General features: G+C 31.8%; 2 protein-coding genes across 3 annotated transcripts in view; one reads left to right on the top strand and one right to left on the bottom strand.

The window, feature by feature from the left end:
* The first annotated feature begins 5626 nt into the window (after positions 1-5626).
* Positions 5627-11190, top strand: LOC143912164 (cytochrome P450 4g15-like). 2 transcript variants are annotated; one of them, XM_077431396.1, is made up of 10 exons: positions 5627-6103; positions 6171-6368; positions 6440-6622; positions 9382-9451; positions 9539-9665; positions 9735-9912; positions 9981-10093; positions 10190-10427; positions 10508-10693; positions 10768-11190. In XM_077431396.1, the coding sequence occupies exons 1-10, from the start codon at positions 5896-5898 to the stop codon at positions 10944-10946; spliced, it is 1680 nt and encodes a 559-aa protein (XP_077287522.1). In that variant the 5' UTR covers positions 5627-5895; the 3' UTR covers positions 10947-11190. The 2 variants fall into 2 exon arrangements, with proteins under 2 accessions (XP_077287522.1, XP_077287523.1); XM_077431397.1 differs by having other exon boundaries at positions 5900-6114; positions 6173-6368.
* A 66-nt stretch (positions 11191-11256) lies between these two features.
* The window catches only part of LOC143911992 (uncharacterized), a 45312-nt gene continuing 36130 nt past the window's right edge, over positions 11257-20438 (bottom strand). Inside the window, exons 9-17 of the mRNA XM_077431097.1 lie at positions 16866-17023; positions 16396-16522; positions 16186-16329; positions 13486-13749; positions 13088-13403; positions 11938-12085; positions 11721-11865; positions 11460-11651; positions 11257-11387 (exon numbers count right to left, since the gene is read on the bottom strand). Coding sequence (XP_077287223.1) covers positions 11257-11387; positions 11460-11651; positions 11721-11865; positions 11938-12085; positions 13088-13403; positions 13486-13749; positions 16186-16329; positions 16396-16522; positions 16866-17023 — 1625 coding nt within the window. The remainder of the gene's footprint in view (positions 11388-11459; positions 11652-11720; positions 11866-11937; positions 12086-13087; positions 13404-13485; positions 13750-16185; positions 16330-16395; positions 16523-16865; positions 17024-20438) is intronic.

Here is a 20438-nt window from a genome sequence, read left to right on the forward strand (position 1 = left end):
AACGTTAACACGCCGGCCATTGGGGCATGTCCGGCGATGACACGTGCCTGCCCACGAGCTCAGCCACTTCTTTTTCAACTTGGATCATCTGCTTTTACGATCTGATACCGGCACGAGTCGGATTGTGGCCCATAGTTCGTTACAAGAATGATCTAAATTAGTGTAAAGTACAATTAGTGTATAATTGATATGAAATTTCAAGCGGATTTGGTGGACAGGTGTATTAGATTTGCCACTGTGCGACTACTTTTTGCATATTATAGACAAAGTGTCACACCAGTCTTACAAATAAAAGAACGATAAAAATTACGAATCATTCATCTCATTCAAATAGACTTGTGTTGAATCTCACGAAATCGACCAGCTCATCAACATGACAATTGAACAAGTCCAAATGTTCATCTATCACATTAAGAGGGCTGGACACCAGCGCCTTGTCCATACAAACGTATTATACTTCTCCCTTCCTCAATTATGGCACTAGAGAAATTATTTTTTAATATGCTATGGATATCTACCATTGGGGTGCATCTATGGTTTTATTTTTTTGATTAATTATTTTTTATAGAAGCTAGGAGCCGCTAAACATCTATAAAATCGCCTCTTTTTTACACCCACGAAACGAGTCCAGCGTGCTTATTTAACGGTCGATTTAAAAAAAAATACGCCAATAGATGCACAGAAAGTATCTTTCTCATGCCGATGATGAAATTTTTTAAAAATTGGTCCAGTTTTGGAGGAGAAAATAGGAGAATACGAAACCTCGATTTTGTCAATTTAAAATACGTTTTATCACTCAATATATATATATTGATATATATTGTCGCATTCACTCAATATATACATACACTCAATATACATATATATCGAAGAAAGGAACGGTAACAAAATTAAGGTTTCGGGTGTACAGCCCTCTTAAATAAGCACACTGGACTCTTTTCGTGGGTGTACAAAAGAGGCGATTTTATAGATGTTTGGCGGCTCCTAGCTCCTATAAAAAGTAACTAATAAAAAAAAATAAAAATATAAAAAACATGCCTATGGTAGATATCCATAGTATATTAAAAATAATTTCTCTAGTGCCATAATTGAGGAAGGGAGAAGTATAATACGTTTGTATGGACAAGGCGCTGGTGTCCAGCCCTCTTAAGGAACCGGAAAGCTTTTACAAGAGACGAAAAAGGAGACATTTTCGCAGGAATAGGTTGGAAAAGTAAATTGAGTTTGATTTTTAAATGCTTTTTATTCTTCTCGAAGATAGTGAGTCAAAGCCTAGCATACCTTGTAAAAAGGCAGTGGGAAATAAATAGGGGTAATATTTATATTTCCTCATATAAAGGCATCTAAGAAACTTTTTTTTGAACTCTTTCTATCAAGAGAGAGAATTTAATTTCAGTGGGACTCCAAATTACAGACCCAAACTCTAATATGTTCCGGACAAGCGAACAATAAAGCAACACCATTATACTTGGATCTTGGAAGTAGTAAGCATTGCGCAAAACAAATCCAAGCATTTTAGTAGCCCTACAGCACATATCTGAAATATGAGTCGAAAATTTTGAAGTCACTCATAAACAGCATGCCAAGATCAACAGTTGAGTCAGTTCACATTAACTGATAATGATTGTACCTTTGAAATAAATAGAAATTTCAAAATCATGTATGATTTTACTGTGTATGCTTTCATCTTTGTCTTACACATTTTAATCCTAGTGTATTTAAATTTAATTATTTCCGTTTTAATTTAATAAATCGTTTATTCATATTAATTAATTAAATATAATATAATTTATTTCTAAAATATTATAATACTAGTTGTTTTACCCGGCTTCGCTCAGTGTTTGTAATATAAACAGCTTAAAAATGGCGAATCTAATAGTAAATATTGATTCGAATCGAAATAAATATAATATTCAACCAATTGAATTGTCGTCGTAGAAACTTTGTTTTGTTTACGAAGTTAATTATAAAAGAAGTTCATTTACGAAGATAAAAATTTTCCAAATTTTTCACATATTTAATGACTGACATCTATTGATTTTTTACCAAACCATTTCTTTTTTATTATCAATTAAATTTATACTATATAAAAAGAATTTATTTTCAATAACTAAAGAGCTGTATTTTTTTAAGAATCTTTTTATTTAAATTTCAACACTTTCACGTTTCATTTTAGCAATCAGAGTGCTAAGTTGTACATATCTACATACATATTTACTTATCTTAGGCATAATTTTCAAAAATTAAGATCAATCTCGATACTTAATCACACAATTTATGAATTAGGTACAATTTAAAGCTAACTTGACCGATATAAAATGGCAATTACTAGGAAATAGTAATATAAAAAAAATTATACGCAAATAAATGCGAATAAATCATACAAATTAGCATATATGTATGTATAATACATATTTTGAATTTTTAGCATCCATAACAAAATGCTAAAACTACTAATATAAATAATAATTGATTTCTTTTTAAACTGACCATAATATAATTTGAATTCAAAACAATGGCAATACAATAAAAACAATGTTGTAATTCAAGCACTCATTCTATTTAAATGGTTTTTAAATCTTAATATACATTCATACATTTATATATGTTGTAATAAATGCATTTATTCAGTAAAAATAAACATACATATGTACAATGTCTTTATATTTTACTAGCCAATGTATACACATGCTTATTTAATTGGTAAATATATTTGTAAGCAATTAAATGTAAACACTATTATCTTCATCCTTTTTTTTATTACCACATCTAATTTAGTAAAAGTATGCATAAACAAAAAAACACTAATCTGAAATTGACCTAGTCTCGCAATTTGTGTAACCTTAGCAACAAGCAATTTTGGATCAATTTTGCCAAATATGTAAATCTGCAAGCTTAATAAAGGATTAAACTTTAGTGCGAGAATTATGTTTTAGAGCTATGTATATTTAGAAAAAATAAACACATAATAATAAAAGTTTTATTGACAATTTCGGTGCTAATGTACGGTTCTATGTTTATACGTTAGCACTTGAAAAAAAATAAAAACAAAAAAGTGAGTGTTTTATTAGAATTTTTCATGAAAAATTGATTGGAAAAGCACTTGTGTTTTTGTATGTATTATCGCCATTATACATTTCATTTGCGTTTGCAGCATAAGTTTTATTATGAATCAATTCATTGTTTTTTCGATCATGTCTCATAATAGGTATTACTACTCAATTACATACATATGTAAAATTAATTTTTAAATTTTTTAAAAGCGTGAACTGTTTGTGATCATGCGAAAATTCAAACTTGAGATTTTGACTGATTCGAACTCAGAATCGATCACTGATCACGTGTTCATGATCTAGAAAAAATTCGATTCGATTGACTAAAAAACTGCTAATTGTAATAGAAATTATAAATTTTATACCCGAATATTTTTTCCTAAACCGGAAGTAGCAATTTTACTCTAGAGAATCGATTATTTTTATGTTTTCCTCAGAATAATTTTGGTTTATTAAACTGAAATTTCATATCTACAAGTTTAAGCTTAATACTAAGCTATTTACAAAATTTTCTAACCATCCGTCAACCGGAAGTGGCAGTTTACTCTTGTTTGATTTTTCTTCCACTATTTTTTTCGACCCCTTAAACATGTGTGCTCTTCACGAAAAAATTCAAGTATAATTCTTGTATCAATTTGATGAAAATAAAAAAAAATCAATAAATTTAATAAACCAGAAGTGGGTTTTTTTCCTCTTAGAAAGAACAAAAATGTTGTGGCCACGATTCTGTCAACACCCCTGATTGGATCAAGCTGAAAATTTAAATTTGTATTTTAAGTGTACTAACTTAGAGCTGATAAGATTTTGTTCAGAATTCGTAAACCGGAAGTAGTATTTTTTTTTAAAACAATATTTCATTATTTTATTTTGACCTTTAAAATTATTTTTATTTTTTTGATGTTTATTATATATAATACTGATAGGGATTTTAATTAATAAAAAAAAATTGAACAAAATCCAACAACCGAAAGTAGAACTTTTATCTTGTGCAAGTTTCCCTACATTTGCACTCAATTTGTATCGAAAATACTCTCATAACCGCCATGTGTGAACGTATATGTATATTTAATTATCGAATTTTGTTTTGCCACCTTTTTATATTCCTCAAATAACATGGATAAATCCATGGGTAGGTCACATCTATATTATATTTGTTTGTACATTATTTTTTATGTACGTTTGTGGAGATGTTGAGGATGCACATAATGGTTGACATTGGTACCCTTTTCACTGTTGATTATTCAACATTTCAAGTCAACAATGAGGATAAACTTATGGAAAAATATACTGAAATCGATGAGTAATCGCCGAAAATGGTAAGTAAACACGTACGCACCAAATGGGGTCAAGACAAAAGGAGGAAGCATTCTAACCCTGTATATATTTAAATACATACTCAAATAACTATCTTTGCAATCAAAATCTTTCAAACCATTTGGAAAGTTCTTGAGTATATTATATTGCTTCTGATCTACAACTATACATATGTACCCTAAAATATATTATATTATTTGAACTGTCTTGTTTGAGATAGCGAGCTTTTGAAATATTAAATTTAACAAAAACAAGACTACACCCAAGTAAATTACTAAAGAGATCATCCTTCAATCGCCCTTAGGGCCGGGCCGCACCGTGCGACTTGCGAGCGACTTGCGAGCGACTTGGTTGAGGGCGACCAGACCAATGCATGCAGGTAGATGGGACATGCTACACCCGTCAACTTGTTTGTCGCACACATTTCCATACATTTTTTCGTGTCGCGCAACTAGTCGGCCGACAAAGTTGCACGGTGCGGCCCGGCCCTAAACTGTTTTTATCAGTGGCGTGCGCTGAAATTCTCTCTCTTTTGTCGTACAGCCTTATTTAATGTGCACAAGAGGAACAGGTTGTTCCTCTTGTATCCTGTTCGTGCACATTAAGTAAAGCAGTACGACAAAAAGAGAGAGAATTTCAGCGCACGCCACTGGTTCTTATAATATCTGATTTCATGTAACACTATTCAGTTTTGAGGATACTGACAGTACTAGGAAAGTTATATGTACTAAATAATGGGTTCTAAAAGTATAAGATATCATTAAAACATTGGTTGTGGCTGTTTGCAGGTACTATATATGCGAATTATTGGCTATTTGCAGGTACTATATCTGCGACAGGCTCAAAGCCTTCTGCGCATGCGCGTGAACTGTCACTGTCAGCGTGTTTACTGATAAAATTTTGTTTTAAACCTCTTAAAATTTAGTTCGAACTCGTAAAGTGACGTAGTATGAACGATTGATTAAACATATAATATTAAAATAATGAACGATTGATTAAACAAGTCTAGCATACATTAAATGTAAGAAATAATAATCGGATTATAAGTTCACGCGCATGCGCAGAAGGCTTTGCGCCTGTCGCAGATATAGTACCTACAAATAGCCACAACCTAAAACATTACAAAAAGAGCTTTGAATTCAATATATAATGAAAACTAAAAATTAGCTGATTTACATTCCTTCGTTCCCTTATCCCTCATCTTTCAATCAAAACACCTTCACCTTGTATTGTTCTAAGAATTGAATACGCCGTTCCAGTTATCTGTCAATAATTTCACCAATCAATCAAACATCATCGCCGATATATGTACATTAGTAAACGACACAATAACCAAAATTTGACGCTGGAATATAATTAGCCATTGTCTATATATAAGGGGCCAAAACGGTGACCAAACATGTCACTCGATAGCAGCAAACTGCATGCTATGCATTGGAGAAAGTGCTCTTAAATTCAATTCGAACGCATTTCGCGTGTCAAAGTGTTTATATATATTATATATAATAAAGATTACATACATTCTAAAATGTCCACCGTTTCTGAAATCATCGATGAGCCCACGGTAAGCTCTTCGACGACTTTCTACATATTGTTAGGAACTACAATAACACTATGGTTGATCCATTGGTGGAAACAACAGTCGCACATGGTGAAACTTGGGAATTCAATACCGGGACCTGCCGGTTTGCCTTTCTTGGGAATTGCTTTGATCGGACTTGGAAAAACACCTCACGGTACAAATAATGTAGTTTTTAAAAGAATTCAATCCAATACAAGTGTACTATTCTAAGATCGTTGCAGAGATTGTCGAGAAAGCATTGGAAATTGGAAAAAATTTCGGTCCCGTGATCAGGGCATGGTTGGGTCCCAAGTTGCTCATCTTCTTGACCGAACCAGATGATGTTGAGGTCATCCTCAACAGTCAGATTCATATCGACAAATCCACTGAATATAGATTTTTCAAGCCTTGGTTAGGGGAAGGTTTGCTCATTAGTTCGGGTAAGTTTTGAATGCAGTTGAATTTTCACGGGTCATTTTTTTGTTGTTGTGATGATTATTTTGGTATGCAGGTGAAAAATGGAGGTCTCATCGCAAGATGATAGCTCCCACATTCCACTTGAACATCTTGAAGAGCTTCATAGGTGTTTTCAATACAAACAGTCAAGCAGTTTGTGAAAGACTCGAAAAAGAGATTGGAAAAACTTTTGATGTCCACGATCATCTCAGCGGTGTAACTGTTGATATACTTTTAGGTAAATACGCACTTTGATTAATTACATAGACTTTAAGTTATATTAAAATAATTTACTTCATTAGTATAAACTAAAAAATATATAATATTTAAAAATAGTCATATCGGCTATAATTTATTAATGAGCTTTCCGAAAAAGAACAAAAACATTGGTAAACCAGTGTTGTGCCCAATGAAATATCATCGCATGGGTTATGACTAGACACACGTATTTTGGGCATCTATTTTTGTTAATTTTCGCATTTTCATTTTATTGGCATAAAAAATGTTCAATTTTAGCATCTATTTTTATGAAGAGTTTAATTTTAATTATATTTTAAATATATTTTTTTAATTTTAAATATATTTTTTTAATTTTAAATATATTTTTTTAATTTTAAATATATTTTTTTAATTTTAAATATACTGTTATCGGTTACTGAAATTGCTATCGACACTACGTAAATTTTTTTCAAATTTTTAAGTTGACCGGAAATAGTACCTCCCATTATAGGTATCCTCTTTTTTTAAGTTTTTGAATTCAATTATCTCTCAAACCGCTAGCTGAATCAGACTGAATTTTTTTACATGTAGTAGAAATTAAAATCTTTATAACTTAAGAGGGCTGGACAGCAGCGCCTTGTCCATACAAACGTACTATACTTCTCCCTTCCTCAATTATTGCACTAGAGAATTTTTTTTTTAATATGCTATGGATATCCACTATTGGGGTGCATCTATCGTTTTATTTTTTTGATTAATTATTTTTTATATGAGCTAGGAGCCGCCAAACATCTATAAAATCGCCTCTTTTTTACACCCACGAAACGAGTCCAGCGTGCTTATTTAACGGTCGATTTAAAAAAAAATACGCCGATAGATGCACAGGAAGTATCTTTCTCATACCGATGATGAATTTTTTTTTTAAATTGGTCCAGTTTTGGAGGAGAAAATAGTAGAATACGAAACCTCGATTTTGTCAATTTAAAATACGTTTTATCTGGTCGAAGCGCAACTGTCGCATTCACTCAATAAATATATTGATATATATTGTCGCATTCACTCAATATATACATACACTCAATATATATATCGAAGAAAGGAATGGTAACAAAATTAAAGTTTCGGGTGTACAGCCCTCTTAATATGTATTTTTATCTGAACCGGAAGTAGTACTTTTACTCTAGAGAATTGAGGTTTTTATGTTTTTCTCAGAAACCTTTTAGTTTATTGAATTGAAATTTTACATCTAAAAATTTAAGCTTAATACCATGTTATGTATAAAATTTGGTAAGTATCCGTCAATCGGAAGTAGCAGTTTACTCGTGTTCCATTTTTCTTCCACTATTTTTTTCGACCCTTTTAACATGTGTGCTCTTCTCGAGAAAATGTAAGTATAATCCTTGTATTAATTTGATGAAAATAAAAAAAAATCATTAAATTTAAAAAACCGGAAGTGGGATTTTTTCCTCTTTGGAAAGGTCAAAAATGTTGTCGCCACTACTCTGTCCACACCCCTGAACGTATCAAGCTGAAAATTTATATTTGTATTATTTATGTACTAACTTAGAACTGATAAGGTTTTGGTCGGAATTCGTAAACCGGAAGTAGTATTTTTTTTTAAAACAATATTTCATTGTTTTATTTTGACCTTTAAAATTATTTTAATCTTCTTGATATTTTTTGTGTAGAATACTGATAGTGATTTTAATTAATAAAAAAAATTTGAACAAAATCCGACAACCGGAAGTAGAACTTTTGTCTTGTGCAAGTTTTCATACATTGCAACTTTCCTAAATTTGTATCGAAAATGCTGTCATAGCTATTAGTTTTTCATAATGCTGCCGGTATGTGTGAATGTGTCTGTATGGTTCAATAACGAATTTTATTTTGTGACCTTTTTATATTCCTTAAACACATAGATAAAGTCATGGGTTGATCAATGCGGAATAAAAATTAAAACTATTATATATCCACATTTTAAAAATAGTAATTATTTATTTATTTCAAAAAGTAGACACGTGACATTGTTGTTATTTAATAAATAATAACTATACTACTTAGCGATGAGTAAAATTTAGTCTTTTTAAACCAGACACATACATATGCATCTGATTATAAGATCAATGGCAAAGAATAAAAATTACGACAGATATGACGCAGTCAACTTTTCAGATTCAAGTACTTTAAATAAGTAGATATATTATTGAATTTCTTTTGTCACATATTTTGGTTTAATTATCATAAATCATTATAAAATATTCAAGAAACTGACAAACATGATTGAATATATTAAAAATCTCTTATGAGTGTGTATTAACAAATCATTATGAATATTTTATAATCCGGTATTACATTGCAACAATTTTTCTCACGTAAATACACATTATGTATTATATTCATACGTCACAACGTAAAATATGTGAGATTGATTCGCAATTCAATGTCAACACTATTGTATTCAAATGTGTCAATGCAAAATGTATTATATGTAGGTACAAAGTTTGACACTTTCATGAACAATGAATAGTCATGAACTTCACTGAAAATACGATGAAAATTCATTCAAATATTTACTTTCGTTCATTGCATATTCATTTTTGCATATTCAATGACATTTCCCCAAAACTGAAAGTTCAACGACAACATGACCTGAATTACCAACACAAAGGTGCAATGATTTGTTGATTTCCTATATTATATTATTAAACTATTCCATGTCCAAGAGTGATAAACGTCTATGTATAATGTATTTCAGTATATTATCGATTGAATTTACAGAAACTGCAATGGGAATCAGTAGAAAAACACATGATAGTGATGGATTTGACTACGCAATGGCTGTCATGAAGTATTTTCAATACAATACAGTAATTCTTAATAGTAATTTAGCCTCCTTTAATTAACTATTATTCCTTTATATATTTCACTCTTTCAGAATGTGTGATATAATTCATCAAAGACACTACAAGTTTTGGCTCAGATCAAATTGGGTATTCAATTTGACTTCAATTGCTAAACAGCAGGTCAAACTATTGAATATCATCCACGGATTAACTAGCAAAGTATGAAACGAATAAATTTTTATATCTATGTATATTTTTCATAAAAATTCATATTCATTTTAATTTTAGGTGATTAAAAATAAGAAAGAAATATTTTTGAGGAATAAAGAAAGGGGTATAGAGATGCCATCTGTAACGAAAATTATATCTGAAGGTCGGGATCAAAAAACTGTAAATGAAGTCAAGCCGAAAGTGCCCGTGAAAGGATTAAGAGACGATTTGGATGAAAACGATGAAAATGACGTTGGTGAGTAAATATAATCAAGTTTAAAGCATAAGCTGTACATTTATTAATGTTGAAAATTACTCTCTCAGGTGAAAAGAGACGATTGGCATTTTTAGATCTGATGCTTGAATCAGCTCAAAGTGGTACTGCAAACATTACTGATCATGAAATCAAAGAAGAAGTTGATACTATCATGTTTGAGGTATATATATATAAATATATATATGTATATATTTAAAAATAATATCGAAATAAGTAATAATAATAAACTTTATTTGATCGTAATAAAATATTAAAGGGGCACGATACTACGGCTGCCGGATCGAGTTTTGTATTATGTCTCTTAGGGATTCATCAAGAAGTTCAAGCTAAAGTGTACCAGGAACTTATTGACATCTTTGGGGATTCGGACCGCGATGCAACATTCCAAGATACATTAGAAATGAAGTATTTAGAAAGAGTTATATTGGAATCTCTGAGGATGTATCCACCAGTGCCTCTTATTGCCAGGAAGTTGAATCAAGATGTCAAAATCGGTATTTAGATTAAACAGGTTACATCTAGTTATGTACATTGGAAGTAATATTTTCTAAAGTCTCCTAACAAAATGTTTCAGTGACAAAGAATTATGTTCTGCCGAAGGGTGCGACGGTAGTTATAGCTACTCTGAAGATTCACAGGAAACCGGAGCTTTATCCAAATCCTGACACATTCAATCCTGACAATTTCTTACCGGAAAAAACCCAAGACAGACACTATTACGGTTTCATTCCGTTCAGTGCAGGACCGAGGAGCTGCGTCGGTAAGATTTGTGACATATCATATGCAAATTTCATTTTCAAGTATGTTTTCTATACAATTTTTGTCTTATTTAAGGTCGAAAGTACGCCATGTTGAAGCTTAAAGTGATGCTGTCGACAATTTTACGCAAATATCACATAAATTCTGATCTCACTGAGAAAGATTTCAAATTGCAAGCTGATATTATACTCAAGCGCACCGACGGTTTCAGGATTCAAATCGAACCCAGACAACCGGTGACAAAATCAATGTAAATAATAAAATGATAAAATCATGTGAGTAATGATAAAAGTCACCCAAGTATTTATTAAGACTATTGTAATAATTTAATTATCATTTTAAGTGCATGCAAATATAATATTTCTACATCTGTTGGATTTGTAATAGTGAGGGTTATTTCCAATTTATATATGAATTTTAAATATCATACGCAATGACATAAATGTATAAATATATAATTAAATGTATTCTCATAATTAATAAAAAAATGTAATTTTTTTTATTTGTTTTATATATTTTTTTTTTAATACATGGATAATACACATTCAAACTTATATGAATCTATTATGTACGAATTTTATTCTTTCTGAAAGTCAAGTAAAACTCTAATGTCCACGGTACAATTAATAGTAGACTGCACACAGTTAAAAAATGAAATGTTATCATGTAATTGTTGGTATAATCTTCTAAAAGTCCTAAAAAACATCACAAAACCTATCAAAAATCCCAACATTAATGCGATATTTTTTTATTCGTGTATAACTTACCAACTATTAAGCTCAACGCCAAAGTAATAATTCCCGAAAACAGCATAAAGAGACCGTATGAAGTTGAAAAGTTATCTTTGTCACAGTTTTCAGCAAAGACCAAAGGTAATGGAACGTGTAGCCAACACCTAAAGAAACCCAACAATCCAATCAGAATCGTAACGTGGTAAAAGTCATCAAACTGAAAAAAGACTAAAAAAAAGTTTCACATATAATCGTTTAACAAATACAAATGTGCTAGTATGTAAATAAGCAACTTACTATATCTTAATATGACGATGATAAAAGTTCCACTGTAGAATAGTAATCTACTAGAAATTGTAAAGTAGAAAGAAAACATTGTCAAAATGATTCTAGATACCAAATCTGCTGCCGCTGCAACAGTCATACAAAATGCAACTTCTGTCTGAAATCAAGAAAGTTTATATAATATTAAAATAATTTAATATGTATGTAGTATCTAATATAAACCATTTACCGATGAAAAGTTGTAATGATACAACAGCACTGGAACTAGTATGAAAAATGTTATTTCTGAAAAGAATGCAAATGATACTCCAAAACAGATATTCGAATATTTTGGATTTTTTAACAGTTTCAAATCGAATAAATCAAGCAGTGTTCTCCTGAAACAATCAACATCAGTACGAAATCTCGTCGTATTTATATTTTTATGGTTGCAGGTACTATATTTTCGAATTATTGGCTATTTACATACAGGTACTACATTTGCGACAGGCGCAAAGCCTTCTGCGCATGCGCGTGAACTTATAATCAGATTATAATTTCTTACATTTAATGTATGCTAGACTTGTTAAATCAATCGTTCATTATACATGAGGCAAATAAATTTCGCATGTTATTATAATAGATTTATATCATTTAGCTAGTTCGCGGCTTGTACTTGTATGTAGGTATTATACGTTGTATATGATAATAATTTTCTAACAATTAATAATATCAACTAATTTGCAATATATTTTTTACTCTACTTCACTTTACGAGTTCGAACTAAATTTTAAGTGGTTTAAAACTAAATTTTAACAGTTAACACGCTGACAGTGTCAGTTCACGCGCATGCGCAGAAGGCTTTACGCCTGTTGCAGATATAGTACCTACAAATAGCCAACCATTCGTAGATATAGTACCTGCAAATAGCCAATAATTTGCAGATACAGTACCTTCAAATAGCCACAACCTATTTTATTCAACTCTAATTGGGTTTGGTGCATCCGCTCTAAAATCGCCAGATTAACAGAACGGCAGCTTTAAACCTAATTCTCGTTTTCTCGAATGATAGATTGCACATCAGATGACGAGTAACCTTTCGATGTGCACAGATGCAATTATTAAAATTGAGTTGGATATTTCTGACGAGTTTAATAAGGCAAGACTCGGAACTTATCGAATCTTGCCTTATTAAACTCGCCTGAAAGATCCAAGTCAATTTTAATAATTACCATTTTAATAATTGCATCTGTGCACATCGTCAAGGTTACCCGTCATCTGATGTGCAATCTATCATTCGAGAAGACGAGAATTGCATTTGAAGCAGCCGTCCGTTAATCTGTCGTTCAATTTGTCTGGCGATTTTAGAGCGGATGCACCGCATCCCTTTAATTACATACCAAGCCCCATTTTTCGCCGGCAAAACTTCACTTGCCAAAGCAGTCCCTGTCCAATTACCGAAATTTGCCAACGAGGACGTTTTTGTCAAATTTGAAACTTCCACAGAATGGTTGTCGTTCAACCAAAAATTGCTAAAATTCTTAGAATACTCTTGTTCGTTAAGTAGAAGTGACATATTTTGCACGTGTGAAACTCTATTTTGCTGGTTGAAAATATCTTCAGAACATTTCATTTCAATCTCATTATCATCTCCTTCCAAATTATCATTTATGGTCACTGTTAATGAATTATCACAATTCTCAATGCTTTTTGACACTAAAATTATTAAAAAAAAAATGTAGACGCACTATTACATAATACTCTGAAATTAAATAGCAGTGTATAAAATTATAATGACCTAATTTACTTTTGGGTACGAGATGCCACCGTGCCGGTTGCATGACGGTCATCGAGAAAAACGTATGACAGCCTAATCCACACAAAATCATCAGTGTGCCTTTTAAGCCGTAATTTTCTTTACAATATTTGATTAAGTATGGACAAAGCATGAAACCTATCCCAACTATAATCGATGTAAGACTCATGAAAGCAGCTCGTTTCTTCACAAAATAATTGTTAAAACTCGTCATAGCTGTCGGCACCATGATGCCAAAGCCGATACCTTAAATCATACATTTTAACTTTTTCCTATGTTGCTAAATTATCCTTCCAGCCACTTCTTTTGTATTATTTTGAAATTATTATAACTTTATGGTGTATTTGAATCAGTGGCGGCTCGTCTTTAAGGGCAACTGGGGCACTTCCCCACACACATCTCTCCTAACCAAAAAAAAAAATACAACAAATTTGGGATATTGTTAATTTCTCGTCAAGAGAAACCTATTGTTTATTTATCCTATAGGACGGGTTAAAGGTTTCGACCGTTTCCCGGCCTATGGAAACTCAGTTGAGTTTGAAAGAGGATCGTTTATTTTTGTTCAATTATTACAATGGTTATTGTATGTATGTACGAAGAGGTTGGGCTTCGGAGAAGTGAGCTGGTTGAACTACAGAGGTTCGCTCTGGTGTTGGGAGCTGGTGCGTCGCTTTATATACGTTCTGGCTTGAAGCGTGCCGCGTGTAGATGCTTTGTCTTCGTTTCCAGGACACGTGTCTTGGGGACACGTGTTGACCTATTTTCGAGGCGCGTGCTTTATAGCTATGGGGTCAGCGCCAGGACGTCGTTCGTTTGAGAATGGGGTTGAGTGCCACGAGTAAATGTATTTTTAAGACACGTGTTACGGTATCCTGATGACATCACTGTTGGGTTTCGTTCGTTTTACGATCGAGCGATGAACTTTTTCTTCTGGAATGGTCGAAGGGGACGTTGCCCTTGAGTTATGCATGTGTGTACAGGATCGATGATGAGATCACTGGTTTTGATTCGTAATAGCACAAGACGTGCTATAATCCCGCTCACCAAACTGTGAGCAGAACCGCTTCGTAATTCAGTTCGGGGCAGTAGCATATCTGCCGTGGTCCCGTGGTCGCCAGCTTCAGTTTACCTGTTACTCTGGCACTTGCGAGTGGCACTGTGTAGAGTGTAGACAGTCGGTCGAAGCAGAGAAAAATATCTGTACTACCGTATACCAGAGCATCTTAACATGTGTGCCGCGGTAATATTTTCTTCCTCGAACAGCACTTCGGCCTAATGCGTGCGAGTGAGATCACGTGTGAGGGAGAAAACCGATGTTAGTTAATGTTTTCTCCCTCACACGTGATCTCACTCGCACGCGATAGGGCGAAATCGCAAGCGATAGGGTATGTGGGACGTTTATTTTTAGATAGTTTTAAACATATATAAAGAATGTGGCATACCTGGCACGTATACCATGACCGTCCGGCCAGCTGGCCGATCGACCGGTACGTCAAATTGTATGGTATTATTTATCCTTCCTTGACAGTGATCGATACCGGTTTTAAGAAATATAGGAGAACTTGTCGACGTACTACATACCGCATACCACGCTGTGTGATTTTGCCCGCCGATCGAAGTGATGCTCGCGGCAGCAAAAATGCCGCGTCACTCGAGTTGCGATACTCTGCTCCATACGATTCGAAAAATTCACGACACCGTCAACGTTTTTCGACGTTTCAACTATATGTTAGAAGGTGTGCTAAAATTGTCAATCACAATATGACAATTTCATCATTAAATATTTTTTATTAATTTCATTTTTGCTTTTTCAGACCACATAATGAACCAAGTCGATAAAACCATATACATAATATCGCTATTCTGTCTGTGTGTGTATCTGCGATAACGCTCGCCATACTAAAATAGTCGTTTCGATTCGACATACATATGTACGTCACAGCTAAAACACTGCCAACAAAATGTACGAATATAATAACGAAAGAAAAAAACTTCTATTATATATTATAACTTGTATTTGCTACCAATGTTTCGCGCCATCTATTGACAATTTATTTAATTAATTAATTTTTCTATTGGTGTTTTATATTATTATTATTTTTTTTATTCTGCTTTCTAATTTTTCTGTTTTTTTTTTACTTGTATTATCTTTGTTAAATGTAGGCCATTGTGGCGCATTAGGTTCTTCCCGTAATGCCACAATGGTCCAAAACTATTAATAAATAAATAATTATTTATATGGTAGGTAGTTTTTACCATTTTTCCATATTAAATAATTAAATATAAATATTAAATAATAAATATATTTAAAAGGTATTTCAAAAAAATACAACTCGTGCGGATCGAACACAGGACCGACATTTCTTTTATTTATTTTTATTTAATAACTTAATATTTCAACACCCATGCGATAATATTTCATCGGGTACAACAAAAGTTAGTTAATAAAAGTCATTTTCTTTGCATTCAATGTCACTAAAAGTATATGAATTTAATTTTTTGGAAAAAAAATATATGTAGGAGGAAGAGGGGGGGGTTTAACCTTATTGTGCCCCATCTGTTTTTAAAGTCACGAGCCGCCCCTGATTTGAATGTTTATTATTACTATACTTGACACGGATTAGCTTAGTTTAACTCCAACGGATATATAAAAGTAAATATTATATTAGAATAAAAAATTACCTTCTAAAACTCCAACGCTTATTACTAAATAAGGTATTGATTTGGCAAAAATCGTCAAAATCGATCCCGAAATGAAAACGAGAGATCCTAAAATTCCACATTGTCGTAGTGAAAATCTTTTGAACGCACTCGTTGTTAGAAAACCTATATTAAAGTGTATTAATTGACGTTTTAATCATAGAAAAAACACATATTTTAACGGAAACAAACCTGTGAACGACACTACTGCATTATAAACGCCATTGACCAGAGTTATTCCGCTGGTTCCATCGTCAATGTCCTCAAAAAAGTCTTTAAATATTAGTCCAAACAACGAAGATGGAGCTGATACGACAATCTTAAATGTAAATTTTACAAAAAATATGTAAAGAACGACACAATGTTTCATTGACATGCATAATTTGACTTTTCATTAAGGATTGAAGTTCAATTTCATATTGAAAATTGTACAAATTATAATAACTCCATTAAAAGTATTAAATAAACCGCAAAAAAATCTCTTTACAATATAATAAAAAATGTTCCAAATCATAATTTTTATACCAAATCTAAAAATATACGTATATAAGCACATTGTATGTGTTTGCGTCATTCATTATTATGAAAAATGCAATTTTTTTTCACACATCAAATTATCGTCAGTAATCTCTGCCAAATTTTCACAAATATAATGTACTCACAAATAACAATGATAGTCCAATGCAGACCATGTATCCCCAGCCTCCTTCTGGTGCCACCCACTCCATATCCGAATCACTCGAAGTTTTAGACTCATCTTTTATCCCATCATCATCAACTTCGTCCTCTTTTGACATACTTTCTGAACTGAAAATCACGTCTACGTTAAAAGACATCAATATGACGAATAAATGACACATGAAAAACGGCATTATTAAACGATGTTCTCTTATTAAAAACAGACAAATTTGACTCATTGTCGATTATTACGTTAATTGGATTTTAAAGAGCCCATTGGCTTGTATAAATGCAACATTTTTAGAAAACTCGTCACAAAGTTTTCTGAAAATTTGTTATATTATACATTCTTTAGATTTGTAAAGGATACAATACAAAACCATTTTTACAGTTTAATAATACATTTATCTCGGTAACATAATGATACATAACATATGATAATACTCACTGTGAATAGTAACGTTTCAGGAAATTCAACATTGATTAAATTGGTTGAGTATTCCATTTTCTCACTTGGTGCATTTTTATAATTTACAAAATGAATGAAAACTCTACTACGACACAACCATTTTAGCTTAATGCATTCCAATATTAAAATGATCGCCAAAACTCATCACCGGAGATTCAAAGATCAGTGTTCACAGAAAAAAATAAAATCCATTGAACCACTGTTTCTCAAAATGTACCAAAAAAATAAAATAAAAATAAATTACATAGATACTTCACAAGTTGCTATATTCTTCGATAGTTATTCATGAAATAAATACTAGCTTTTTCTAAACTAAGGATATTTAACAAAAAATAAAGATCAATAAAATATGTACTTACATGGAACTATCGACACATCTATGTATGTATACCTGAAAGGTTAAGAGTTAAATAGTGCATATAAGATCTTCCCTCTATTAAATTAATTTAATAGTTTTAATTATATTTGGTTGCAAACAACCTTCTGAAGTGATTTTTAAGAGAATGCAATAAATTAAATAAATAAAGTTAGTAAATTGGACATAAGTAAGTTGTAAGTTAGTAAGTTGTTACCCTTTCAGGAATCGTAATATCCAATATATACTTTCGAAAGAAACTTACAAAGTATGTGAGTATGTAAGTATGTAAATATGTAATGTTGGTTGGTAAGATCGAAAACAAATCAAAGTTTGTATGACGACGATATCAATTCCGCTTTCTATTTCTGTTTCTGGAACACTTTTTCAGTTATATTATCAATTCCGGATCCAGATAACTGTTTCAGTTCCAGATCCCGATTACTGTTTCAGTTCCAGATCCCCATAACTTTTTCAGTTCCGGATCCCGATTTGTTTCAGTTCCAGATCCCGATAACTGTTTCAGTTTCGTATCCAGATGCCTTTTTTCAGTTCCGGATCCCGATTACTGTTTCAGTTCCAGATCCCCATAACTTTTTCAGTTCCGGATCCCGATTTGTTTCAGTTCCAGATCCCGATAACTGTTTCAGTTTCGTATCCGGATGCCTTTTTTCAATTCCGGATTTCGATTACTGTTTCAATTCCGGATCTGGATTACTGTTTCAGTTCCGGATTCCGATTTATTTTAGTTCCGTATCACGATTCCTGTTTCAGTTCTGGATTATTTTTTCAGTTCCGGTTCACTTTTATATAAAAAAAAAAAATAATTTCTGATTGGCTGTCATTAGTTCCGGATCTGGATTCCTGTTTCAGTTCCCGATCCAGATTCCTGTTTCAATTCCGGATCTAGATTCCTGTTTCAGTTCCGGATCCCGATTCCTTTTTCAGTTCTAAATTCTGATTCCTTTTTCAGTTCCGGTTACGGATTCAGATTCCTGTTTCAGTTCAGGATTATTTTTTCAGTTCCGGTTCACTTTTATATAAAAAAAATCATTAATTTCTGATTGGCTGTCATTAGTTCCGGATCTGGATTCCTGTTTCAGTTCCTGGTCCAGATTCCTGTTTCAATTCCGGATCTAGATTCCTGTTTCAGTTCTAGATCCGAATTCCTTTTTCCAGTTCCGGATCAGGACCATTTTTTCAGTTCCAGTTCACTTTTATATAAAAAAAAACATTCATTTCTGATTGGCTGTCATTAAATTTTTCGATTCTTTAATTTGATAAATTTTATAAAATACAAATGAATTTTTACTATAAGATTAACCATGTTTAAGCGGTTTATATAATAAATACCAAGCGAAGCCGGGTAAAACCACTAGTTTTCAATAGAAAAAAAATTTATTGCATTATAAAATCCTACAAGAACCACTGGAGTATCAACAAAGTTTGATCTTGAATACTGATTTTTAAATATATACATATGTACATATATGCATGTATGTGAACATGCCTGACTCGGGGTTATTTGGCGCCCTTAATTCAGGTTTTCAGCTACCTAACTTTTTTTTAAATAATAAATTTTACAAAGGGGACAGTAATCCCATATAGTAGAACATATTTAAAAAATGACAATAAGATATTCAAAAATCATAAAACTTTTTTATTGCAATTTAATTAAAATTTGTTTTTTTTTTTAAATTGTACTTACCAATGTCACCACACCACACAAATAGTTTTTGTTTTATTTTTATTTTTGTTATTTTAATAGTTTTGATATTTCGATCAACATGCGAGTCCAAAGTCTGAACTTACCTCCAAAATTACAATTCAATAATAGAGGCCGAAAAGAAATGAGAACACATTCATCTGAAGTCGAACATAAAACATAAAAATTACTATACCGGATTCTACTAAGTATAGCAGTAGTTATTGTATTCCAAAAATGATAGATGTATAAATATATAATATTATATGAGCGAATTTGATTATACATAAATGATTTGATATCATTAATATGTGACACTCATTGGATTATGATACATATATACCTAGAAATGCATATATGGTAGGAGATTCGGTATACTACGGTATTAGCTTCAGCTTCTGTAAAATGTTTTTAAACATTCATGAAATAATCTATGGTCATTGAACTGACATTAAATACTGAAATGAAATCTGTAAACAAATATGATAGTGAAATCATGTCGCACTTAAAACAATTAAACAACTGCATATTCAAATCAGCCCAATTATTACACGTATAATGGACTCGTATGAAAGTCTTGTTTTATTTTCGAATATTATACCTGAAATAAATAAATAAAAGGACAGAATTCTTAAAAAAAAGTTGTGAACTAACAAAAAAATTCAAAATAATCTCGTTTTGTATGATTTATTATATTTGACAAATGTATATAATAATACACATATTATATTCTATTACGTTTTAGCACATTAGATTTATTTTAAGAGGTGTTATGACATAGCCAAACACAATTCATCATAAAATACACAATAAAAAAATCTAATTAATTCACGTCGTCGTCACAATAATCACATTAACATTGGAAAACATGTATCCATGTAATATTAATTTGTAGTCCGTTTCATTGGCATGTCAACACTGGAATAAGATACTAATTTTTAATATTATCATGAGTCATTTGTGTTAGCGCCTTTGTAATCGTAATAACTCGAAAATATAATTGCTAAATGAACAATTAATGATACTTA

The sequence above is a fragment of the Arctopsyche grandis genome, chromosome 5 (assembly GCF_051622035.1).
Source record: "Arctopsyche grandis isolate Sample6627 chromosome 5, ASM5162203v2, whole genome shotgun sequence".
NCBI lineage: Eukaryota > Metazoa > Arthropoda > Insecta > Trichoptera > Hydropsychidae > Arctopsyche > Arctopsyche grandis.